The 11,785-nt window shown below is 28.5% G+C and overlaps 1 protein-coding gene across 2 annotated transcripts; it reads left to right on the forward strand.

Moving 5' to 3' along the window:
- The first annotated feature begins 456 nt into the window (after nucleotides 1-456).
- Nucleotides 457-9,853, forward strand: LOC107168870 (NAD(+) hydrolase sarm1-like). 2 transcript variants are annotated; one of them, XM_015518411.2, is made up of 8 exons: nucleotides 460-712; nucleotides 4,362-4,887; nucleotides 5,227-6,052; nucleotides 7,574-7,726; nucleotides 7,860-7,942; nucleotides 8,025-8,112; nucleotides 8,726-8,915; nucleotides 9,013-9,853. In XM_015518411.2, the coding sequence occupies exons 2-8, from the start codon at nucleotides 4,416-4,418 to the stop codon at nucleotides 9,277-9,279; spliced, it is 2,079 nt and encodes a 692-aa protein (XP_015373897.2). In that variant the 5' UTR covers nucleotides 460-712; nucleotides 4,362-4,415; the 3' UTR covers nucleotides 9,280-9,853. The 2 variants fall into 2 exon arrangements, with proteins under 2 accessions (XP_089084590.1, XP_015373897.2); XM_089228464.1 differs by lacking the exon at nucleotides 7,574-7,726 and having other exon boundaries at nucleotides 457-712.
- Nucleotides 9,854-11,785: the final 1,932 nt, after the last annotated feature.

Here is an 11,785-nt window from a genome sequence, read left to right on the forward strand (position 1 = left end):
ATGTACCTATAGTGAATTTTGTGAAATTTCCTCATTTAAATATTTTAATGATAAAAATAATTACAATAACGACTATACTCAATAAATATTATTACATTATTTTAATTTTCAAAAGAAATTTTGTAATTTCTATCTGTAAAAAACATTCAACTATGCGAAATATATTTAATATCCATTTTTGGTTGTTGCTCGATGGTTTTCTACAATGATATTTTTCAAATAACATACTGCAAAACACAAATATAAAGGTATGTCACATAAAGTATTTAAATTTTTCTTAAAATTATAATATCTTATATAGGTACCTATAATATTAAATAGATAACAAATTATTGTAATTGTTTTGCGGTTGTCGAAATCTATCTGGCGATCCGATGCGAGTGCGACCGAATTAGATGTGTTCACGTCCACAATTTCATGTTCGCAGTAGCGTCAAACTGTATATCAGTTGAACGTCACCTGCAGTCGTTGATTAGCATTGTACAACACACGGTCATAATAAATATATAATTGTTTACAGGTATCACGGAATCAAAAAATGATGCAAATTTCCATTAACATTAATTTAAGACTTACTGCCATCAAGTGTGAACGACGTGCTTGCACAAGTATTCAATATTCTTAGACAGCATTAAATATCGATTAAAAACGCTGAATGGTCATATCAACCACCTCCGCATTTTCGGTTCATATGGTTTTTGGCGCTGAAAAGGTATTTATAGTTATATAATATCGTATAATATATTATACTTTGTAAAGGAAAAATTACACACGTCTGTAGTTTGTTAACATATCGTATTTTTATCAATTATTATTCGCAATTTTTGTAAGTGCTTATGATCAAAATTCGTTAGGTAGATGCCTATTATTACATATCCTAGATTATGGTCATATTACGCACATAATGTTCATCTAAATAGCTTAAATTAATTATTACCGTATAAGGAATGATTTAGTATAATTCTTTGTATTTGTATTTTTTTTTTTTTTTAATTAATTTATTATAATAAATTATACATAGCTCAAAAGAGCAAATTTACAATAATATAATAAGATGAATCTATCGACCACCTGTAAGCAAGCTTGTTATGATGGTAGAGAGTTACAAAATCTAGTAATTAATATAATAATTGATAAAAATATAAATAAATTATAATATAATATACATAAAACACTAGTCTAAATGAGTTTCTAACCAGTTGAAAATAAAATTAAAAATATCAGAAATTAAGAATATATAAATTATAAATACATTTAAATAATTATTAAATATTATTATTAAATACATTTTTAAATTGAAAATTGTAGTATAATATATATGAGCTGCGTTTATCATCTATTGTATAAAATATGTTTAATAATGATTAATGAAGCAAAAACTAAAAGGATCTATGTTAGGTATTACTGCTATTAGATAAATATCATTATTAATATGAATGTTTAACTTGCTATAATATTCACTACTTACCTATAAATTGACTCTGATGTACGTATTCTTGATATTACATAAAAACATCATTATCTTCTCACGTGGCAAATAAATCACAAAACGTGACTAGATTTAATTATTTATTATTCCTTGGCTGCGTTAAATACAGGAGTAGATCCTGAAGGGACAATTGAAAAACATAGTTTTATATGGTGCATACGTCTAAAGCAAATACTTTAAACCAACGGTTCCCAAACTGTGCGCCGTAGTGTCTTAACAGGGGCGCCGCGCTGCCGTAGAATGTTGTCATTCATCCCATTAATTTAATATATACAAATAAATATATACCTAAATCATATAACTAATGTATTATAACATATGTATAATTACAATTAAATAAATATTTTGTCTCTCTTATTTCAAAACAAGGCGCCGTGAGACAAAAAAGTTTGGGAACCACTGCTTTAAACGATAATAATCGAGACTAACACTGTGCTAAAAGGGTGGCGAGTATATTATTGTTATCATACAAGTTGCATAATTTTGGGTAGTTAACGATTAACCTAAATGCTCTCATTTGTAATTTTATATCAACCCCTTTCTAAATTATCACCTACCACCTTTCACATATAATCTCTGAATTGATTTTCTTTAATTTAAATATATGTATACATGTTTATACCGAAAACATTAAAATTAAACCATACTCAACCGGATGAATAATGTGTAAGTGTTCATTAGGTCATACTAGCCTAGTATTACTAGGAGAACTCACGAATTCACAATGAAAGGAATAAAAAGACGTGAGTCCAAATTATCTTGTAGATAACACATCATTATCCTGCATTACTTAACATACTGCAGAGCGTATCAAACCAAGAATATAATTTAATATATTTCTAATCCTTCCTAAGTTACAATAAAATATGTTATGGGTAATCACCTAAGTCATCCCACCACCTCAAATTCACCACTGTATGGTTTTCTAGTCACAAGTAAAAACACTTTACTTGGCTAAAAAAAATTCACAATTGGTAAATTATAAATTCAGTTGTCTAAATACAGTTGGCTAAACCGTACTCAAATACATTTTAAGGGGAATATGTTTAATTTGTTTAAATAAATAATGATTTTTTTTTTTATTGATCTAGAAATTTATATAAATAAATTTCCACTTCGACAACACAGGCCACTAGCGTAACATTTTTAGTTAAATAGAATTATATAATAATAAATATGTTATATATCTTAAATAATTTTACAGTATTTTAATTGTTACTTACAGAACGTTTATTATTTTTATTATTTTGAAAAATTCTATTGTGTTGAATTCATTTTCAAAAATAACGATTTATTAGTTTACCTAATCAGAAAAATGTTCAAGGGATAGCGGGTCGAACCTAATTATTTTAACCATTAATCATGATTCTGTGATTAATACACCTTAGTAAAAATACATATTTAATGCAGAACGAAAAAGTTCTAAGTGAAAAAAAATATACATAAATCAAAAAGATTCCGATTAAAGGATTTTTTAGTTTCTTACTGGAAGATTTTCTAATTTTTGTTACTTGAAAGTTATGCCCAAAACAAAAAATATATTGTTAGATTTAACATAATATAACAACATTGTTAATTATTTTTTAATGTGAAAATCGTTTTAAATCATTCATTACGAAAACATTAAGTGTGAAATAGTTTTAAATGGTTCTCTTGAGCCATTTGATATTTTGAGATAGTACCTTTTGATTCTCAAAAATCGTAAATGTTTGAAAATTATTTTGAGTTAAAAATTAATAATATATATTATTTTTTGTATTTATGTCTATGATTTTAAAATGTAATACAAAATTTCTCATATTCATCTATCTTAAAAAAAAAAAAAAAATGTTTACTAGTAAGTCCTGCAGTAATAACAAATTAAAATGTAATTCTTTTGGAAAAAATGTATTCAACCTACTATATTTACCAAGTTAAATAAATTACTTTAATAGAAATACGAGTGCATAAAATATAATTAGTTAATATAGGCTGACACTCAGAATCGTTATCGTATACAATGATTTTATATCATTGAATTTAATTTCACTTTCATTACAGGAACACTTCTATAATTAAGAATGTTTTAATTGTCACTGATGTAACTTCACTTGACCATTGATGACGCGTACAGTTTTTGGGAAGCGATAACAGAAAAGTGAGCTAGTGATGGGAGTGTAGCCAAATTGCCTATCCAAGACCCCGTGTTACCGTTTTTCAAATTATTAAAATATTTAAAATACACGGAGAACATGATAGTAAAATTATAATTGCTTGGTGAGGCGCGGTCGTGCGCTTAATCTGCAGAAACGCACTGAGTGTACGTACCAGCCGTAATTGCTAGCTTTCGGATGGGTGACCATCCGTGATTTAAAGCAACATATCCTTACCACACATACACAAATACATGTTACACCCCTACCAACTTAAAAACCTACATACAAATAAATAAAAAATCACCCCTACCGTATCACCCCACATAAAATGATCTATGAGCACGTGGATTCCTCCTACAAGGAAAAAAAGATAAAAATAATTATAATTATAATTGTCATAAAATAATTATTATGAAAATCTAGATATGAACACATTACATAACATGATACTGTAATAAGAATAAAATATATAAAAATAATGTATAATATGCAATAATATTCTATAATATCCTAAATATTGCATATTTTGAGTAATGAAACATTTTATTTATTTTAAACAGCTACTTATTTATCTTACATCTTAATAAGTACCCATATTAAAATTTAAGTCACCGTCTGTATAACATATCTGTTTTATTCAAGTAAACTATTAGAATAAGTATGAATGTTTCGGGTGGACTTGAATAATTATTTACACAAATTTTGTTTAGTTATTTTCTTCTTTTTATGTTTTATAGTCTTTAAACGACGGGTAATCATCTGAAAGTTAGAGATCAACTACAGACAACATTATGATGGGCTGTGTAGACCATCTTTTAAAAATTGAATTCGACGAACTCGACTTGATGCGGGTTATTGCTGACAATTCAGCTGATGTTGAAAACACAGTGCAAAAGTATTCTTCCTTCCTGGAGAATACCGTCAATGAACTTATATATAACAATTATGCACACCTTGGAGCTCCGAATGATGTGATCGACAAAATGTTTGACATGATATGCAAAGCGTGGACTGTTCCCGATTGCAAACTTGCTTATGCGTTGTGTAACACGTTACGGAAGTCCGGTGGACTGGATTTGTTGATAAACAACTGTGTATCCAGAGACAAAAAACTACAGTTCTCTAGCGCCAGACTTTTAGAGCAATGCCTAACGACAGAAAATCGTGAATATGTATTGGAAAAGGGGGTAGAGAAGGTGGTGCACGTAGTGTGTGAGTACAAGACTCAAATCAGCTCGGTGGATAAACTGAATGTCAGCACCGGTGAGATATATTTTTTTTTAATACTTACTTAAAACATTTTTTTAGCCAATTCGTTTTATTTTTTTTTATTAAAATGAATTATTGTATCAAATGCCACCACACAAGATGAAGCTGAACGTTTGAAAATCAAAATATGTGTAAAACGTTTCGATTAAAAGATGACAATTTTTATTGAAGTTTATCGATTAAACATGAACATGTATTATAATGTGCTCGATAATAATATATGTAACGATTGTAACGTGAGAAAATTAGTATACTATACTGTTATAATGTTAACGAATTTTATCTCTTTTCCTATGCTAATTCAACTACATTTTTTCTTTTTTCTTTTTTTAGGACTCCTTGAAAACTTATTTAAACACAGTGAAATCATGTGTAGCGATGTAATAAAACTCGGTGGTTTGGACGTATTGCTCAACAAATGTCGAAATCAAGACACCGAAACCTTGAAACATTGCACCAGTGCTCTGGCAAATTTATCGCTGTATGGAGGACCAGAAAGCCAAGATAAAATGATAAAGCGTAAAGTACCCACTTGGTTGTTCACGTTGGCGTTTAATACAGATATCAACATCAAGTATTACGCTTTCTTGGCAATAGTCGTTTTAGTCACTAATAAAGAAGACGAGGTAGCCGCGATAAAATCCAGATCTTTAGATATGAATAATCCGTTAGTCGTCACGCCAACGGAATTCGACAAATCCAACATGGCTTCACATTCTCGTGGTCAAAGTCAAAAATGGCTGAAGAGACTTGTGCCGGTTTTGAGTTCCACCCAAGAAGAAACGTGCAACTTGGCTGCTTTTCATTTTTGCATGGAAGCCGGGATCAAGAAACAATTAGGTATGACCAGCATATTCAGAGCGATCAACGTGATTGAACCCCTGAAAAAAATGACCAGTTGTGAAAACATCATAGCTTCAAAATTAGCAGCCAAAACGTTAAAGTTGATTGGCGAAGAAGTACCACACCAACACAATCGAGAAGATGAAGTTCCCCAGTGGTCAGTAGATGATGTACACAAATGGGTCAAACGAAGCGATTTTAGCGAGTATGCTGAAATTTTTTCGGAAAATCTAGTTGATGGTCATATTTTGTTGCACCTTACCGAAGACAACTTGAAATATGACATCGGTATGCGAAATGGAATTACGAGAAAAAGGTTGGTAGTGAGTGTGAGTGGAACCCGTTTCAGCAAGAAATAACCTTCCCCGTTTCGTATAATTTGAGTTAATTTGTTTCTCTCGCATGAACTCTTTAAGTACCTATAATAGAATTTGAAATGTTTTCAGTATTATAAAAGGTTCAATAATATGGTACAAGTAACAATACATCATTTATTATAAAATTTAAGATCTTGATCGGAGTGATAATTATTGTATATTGGTTTTAAAAATTATATCTGTACTTTTTATCTGTCTGGAATCACCTCAAAATTATAAAAACTGTAAAATATTTTAAAGGATATTTCTCATATCAAATAAGAAAAAACTGACAAATTAATACGAATGCTATTGAATCATTGCATATAATAAGTTTTGCTAAGTTATTGCTTCTTTAATTATCAGATAGTAAGCAAATATCAAATTTATTTTAGATATTAAGTTAATTATATTAAATTATATTCTATAAATATCAATAAAATTGTATTCTTTGGGTCAAAAAGTTGAAAATTGAATACTAGGTTCCTCATACATTTGTTAAATAGCAGTTGAAAAATATTAAAAATATATAGACAATTTTTTATAGCCATCTAAGTTCAAATTTTTACAAAATTTACAAAATATTTAGTTGTCAAAAATTTACAAAACGTTTGACTTTTATACCTGAGGATTGAAATATTTAAATGAGGTTTCACATAAATACTTAATTGTATAACAAAAAACATCTAAAAACTATACAAACACAGTTTTTTAAAGTTATTTTAAGTTTATATTTGTACGAAACTAAGTATCAAATATGAAATAACCAAAAATAACAATTTTAGTTATAGCATTTTAATTTAAAAATATTATTCGGATACTTGAAATTTCTAGAATATACTTTATTATCTAATTGTAAAAGTAAATGTCGTTAATGATTTATACTTTATAGTATATTGTTTATACAATAAATGACTGAGTGAGTCAGGTACATAAATTAATCTAATTTGATTAATTTGGAATTTATTTCATAGGTACCTAAATTTTTATTTTTTAAATAATAATAATATAATCATAATATTATAGTAAAACATATCATAGATAGAAAAACTGTCTCTGTTGAAAATTGTTTTTGTATACAATAATGATATTATATATTATTTTCCATTGAATTCAAATATAGACATTTAGTACTATCTATTACAATAAGCCACTCGTAATCTACTGCACAGCAGAGTTACATCCACTTACCTGCTTTGTGTTATTGAAAATTAATTGCTTTCGGTATGTATAGCTTGATTAAAATCTGAAACAGAACATTCTTCATCAAATATTCAGTTGGCCGCACATCGTGGATTGCATTTTAACTGATGACATGTCTTTTTAACATTTGTTTTACATTTCTGATTTGTTCAGAATATTATAATCTACCTAAAATTCACTAAATTTCATTTTTATTTGGTCTTCGTCTCAACCACAGAGTTTAGTATTTGACACAATATCTACCTTAAAAATGTATGTTACATTGTTTATTGTTCTAGATTTCTAAGAGAACTAGACAATTTAAAACAATCAGCCGACTACAGTAGTAAAGACTCGACCGGTTTGCAATCGTTCCTCAGGTCGATCAGCTCAAATTACGTTGTATACACGTATCCCATGTTGAATGCAGGAGTAAACATGAATACGATCAGGTCGGACGATTCCCAATTGCTAAATATTATACCTACCATATCTGTGCACAGTGCACAGTACTAATTCGTTAATACTTTTAATATTTTGAATTCGCAAGTGATCTTCACGCATGTTTTTTTTTTGGTTATTTAGGAGCTTAACAGCAGATCGGCTCGTATACGATTGCAAAATCACAAACAGCATACATCAGACTTTTATATTAAATGCTATTAAAGGTAAGTAATTCTATTAAGTAAAAAAAAATATATACCTATAGTTACCTGTCAATCAGTGTAAATTATTTTGTAAATCATACAGCGATGAATTTGATGGAATCGTCATTGGAAAAAAAAAATACGGATGTATTTATCAGTTATAGACGATCGAATGGATCTGAATTGGCTAGGTAAGCGAATCGTATTTTACATATCGATACATTGAAACTGATTGAGTATATAACAATATAACGATTAAATAATATGTTAATATATAAGCAATGATAACACTTTTTGAGACAGTAATAGAAATAATAATAATAATACATTTTTTTATATTTTTTTAAAAGAATATTTACCATCTGTGTTAAAATACAATAATATAAGCAAATATGATAACTTGTGTACATTTTAACTGTGAATAATATGAGAAACCAATGATGAAACGAACCTAACGTGATATATTTGAGGTTAATAAATTTCTACAATATTTTCTCTTGAGTTGATAGGTGAGATTTATGGGTTGTGTATTAGATGAGACTTGCGATACTAACGGTTAAATATGGAATTGTAGTTTGAGGTAAAAATATCTATAATGTTTGGTAACTATAAATATTGGTCAAATGATTCGAATTTGATGTCAAAGTATACTATGGAATTAGATACAAACCAATATGTGGAGAGTGGTCGACTAGAACTTTGTATGGTGCAAATTTGGAACGTCTTAGCTTAGACTCAAATAATACTTAATAATTATATTATAATGTAAGTAATAATAAAAACTAGCGTTTTACGTGTTTGCAGTTTTATCAAAGTTTGCCTAGAAATTCGAAAGTTTCGAGTGTTCATCGATGTGGTAAAATTAGAAAACGGACATTTTGGCCATAACTTAGTAAAACATTTAAAACATTCGAAACACTTCGTTGTTGTGTTAACCCAAAATTCATTGGATCGGTGTGTCGGTGACGACGAATGCAATGACTGGGTTCACAAGGTAATGGAACACCTCACGGCGTCACACAACTGCATCATAAGATATTATATAACGACGAATCTATAATACCATAATATATTACTTATTGGATTTGTAGGAAATCGTGACAGCGATGCAAAACCAGTTGAACATAATTCCTATCATAGTGGAAGATTTCACTTGGCCAGAATCGCTTCCAGAGGACATCCGTAAATTGCAGACGTACGACGTAATAGAGTGGTCGCACACCAACCAGGATAAGTTCATTGATGCCATCGTGACGGCTATGCGTGGAGACTCGAATGTCATCCAAGAGGTGACCAACGATGGTATTTCGTCAGACCTGTCAACAGTGGTTGGGGATTCACCTCTCGTTGTCGTGTAGTTTTACGGCCCCGAATATTACGGACCTATTCTGTTTTTTGGTTATCCTCTGCAGGTGACCGCCCACCGCCACCTGTTACGTAACTGACTCTGGGAAATTGATATAAATTTCAAATGGCTGAAGATATTAATAAATATGTACCTACACTATTAAAAACATATAATATAGTGTAATAACTATTATTACAGAGTACCTACATACATTATATCAAATTTTGTTCCATTATATTCACAAAATTAAATTTCAAATACATTTTTTTTTTAATTCTGAGCGCATTGATGAATTTTTTTGTTTTAACTATCATATGTGCTTTTTATTTTTGTCTGTCATCGACTTTAGATACAGTAAAATAATCCAATTTTCGATTTTTTTCTGGTTTTTCAATCTAGATTCTAGTTGAAGCATTAAAAAGGCTATCTACTCAGTGGTTCCCAACCTTTTTTTTTATTCTACACCCATCTTGTACATTTTTTCAAAAATGTACACCCTCCCTTTAAATTAGAATGAAGACTGCCATTTTGTTTTGTTTAAATGTTACAAAATAACTAAATATATTATACAAGTATACAACTAATGACTTATTTCTTTTTTACATCATATTAAAAATAAAATATAAATCAATTTAATAATATTATTTTTTTTCATTTTTGAATACAATTTTTATATTAAATGACAAATGTTATAAATAAAATTAGTTTATTATTTCTCGATTTTACAAATCGTAAAATGGTATAATTATTCCAACAACTAAATTTTCGTTGTTTTATCAATCCCCATCGCTATATTCCTCACGTGCAGTATCTAAATTCCCCCATAAGGAATTCCTCCCTCTCCCCCTCGAGACCCACTGCTCTAAATAGATCTTATAGTGTTCTAAATTCTCAATATTTTTTAAAGCGTCGGTAAAAACCAAAAAAACATTATTGAAAAATGTATAACAAAACACCCTCGAATTTTTATATTTATAAAACGAGTAAAATAGATCCATTTTTCTGCTATACATAGAGTTACATAATATGATTCTGCATTAACAAGCATAAATGAAGTAGGTATATAGTACTTTTTTAGAAACTTTTCGTTAGTTTTTAAGCTGTTTGCTAATAGAAGACAGTTTTTTCGTAAATATATTAAGCATTATTTTAACCACAATATTAATGTGAATCGAACTAAAACATATGGTTGCCAACCGAACTTTTTAATCATTTGTCCAAGATTGCAAGGCAAATTAATGAAAATAATGAAGTATGACAAGTTAAGTTAATTTAATTAAATTATCTTCAGATAACATTTTATAAGTAAAAGAGAAATTAAGAAATTATAACTAAGAAACTCCAAATCGGACATACTCGCACTTCTAAGTGAAAAGTCATGCCGAACCTCCATTATGTGATACATGTGAGATGTGGTCTACTATTGACGGTCAACACAATCACAATATTACCAAATGTTGAAAATTTTTTATATTTTCGAAACCACTTTCACAGCTCTGAATAAATCTGCCAAGTTCTAGGACCGAACCCACAAGATACAAGATAATTTCATTCCTTAAAAAATCTGGATTTTATAGCTGTAACTTAATAAAAAAATTAAATCATACATATATATATTATTGTATAACACTATAATAATGGCCAAGTTGTCTATGCATTTTTAGATCAGTTAGATCAATAAAATAAAATAACTTAACTCAGTTTAAAAAAAAGTTGATTTTACAAGCTACAATACTTTTAGGAAATAAAACCTCTAGTATAATTTATAAAAAATTATTAGAAAATAGATGATTTAAATCAAAAAAGAGTCAACGAATTATTATTGAATGTCGATTCCACATGATATGAAAAGAAAATTAACTTAACCGCACGATAATGATAATTAACTAAAAAAAAGTTACAATATTATCAATTTTAACTGAATACGTTGATACGCTAAAAATAAAAATAATTAACTTGATAAATTTAAAAGTTTAAAAAAATTTTGAACTTAACTTTACCTTTTTGATAAGTTAATGCTCACTTTTGTATTTGTTGTACCGCGTCTGAACCTAGTCGATTTTGTAAACAACACAAATCCAAAATAATTTTATGTTAGTCAGTTATTTTACTTATATTAGTTAATAAAGTATAAATTCAATAACACAAGAAATAAACACTGTTCGGCAATAATATGGTTTTAAAGTTTAATATTATTTTTCTATTATTAAAATTAAAAAAGTGGGCAAGTGGATACCACTCTGCTGTTTATTACGTGCCCTAGGGGGTTACTTTAATGATTGTATTATATATTTGAATTTATTGATATAAAATTACCGTATACGTAAAGCAATTCTAAGCGAAGACAGTCATCACACTAAATTATCTGAATATATTTTATGATATTATGTCTATTAAAGTAGGTAGTTTGTTTTGTTTAGTAATTATAAGTACAGATTGAATTAATTTTTGCTAAAAGAATTTAATTTTAATTTGTATTTTAACTCAACAAATACAATTTATTGACATTTATATAA

Source organism: Diuraphis noxia, unplaced genomic scaffold, assembly GCF_037042655.1.
Source record: "Diuraphis noxia isolate RWA-SAM2 unplaced genomic scaffold, SU_Dnox_SAM2 contig0005, whole genome shotgun sequence".
NCBI classification, from domain to species: Eukaryota; Metazoa; Arthropoda; class Insecta; order Hemiptera; family Aphididae; genus Diuraphis; species Diuraphis noxia.

What these genes read in the sequence shown, in the direction of transcription:
- LOC107168870 (XM_015518411.2), top strand. Translation starts at nt 4,416, where the DNA reads ATGATGGGCTGTGTAGACCATCTTTTAAAAATTGAATTCGACGAACTC. An exon ending in TATATTAAATGCTATTAAAG is followed by an intron (nt 7,943 to 8,024) that starts GTAAGTAATTCT and finishes TAAATCATACAG; the next exon opens with CGATGAATTTGATGGAATCG. An exon ending in GCAATGACTGGGTTCACAAG is followed by an intron (nt 8,916 to 9,012) that starts GTAATGGAACAC and finishes TTGGATTTGTAG; the next exon opens with GAAATCGTGACAGCGATGCA.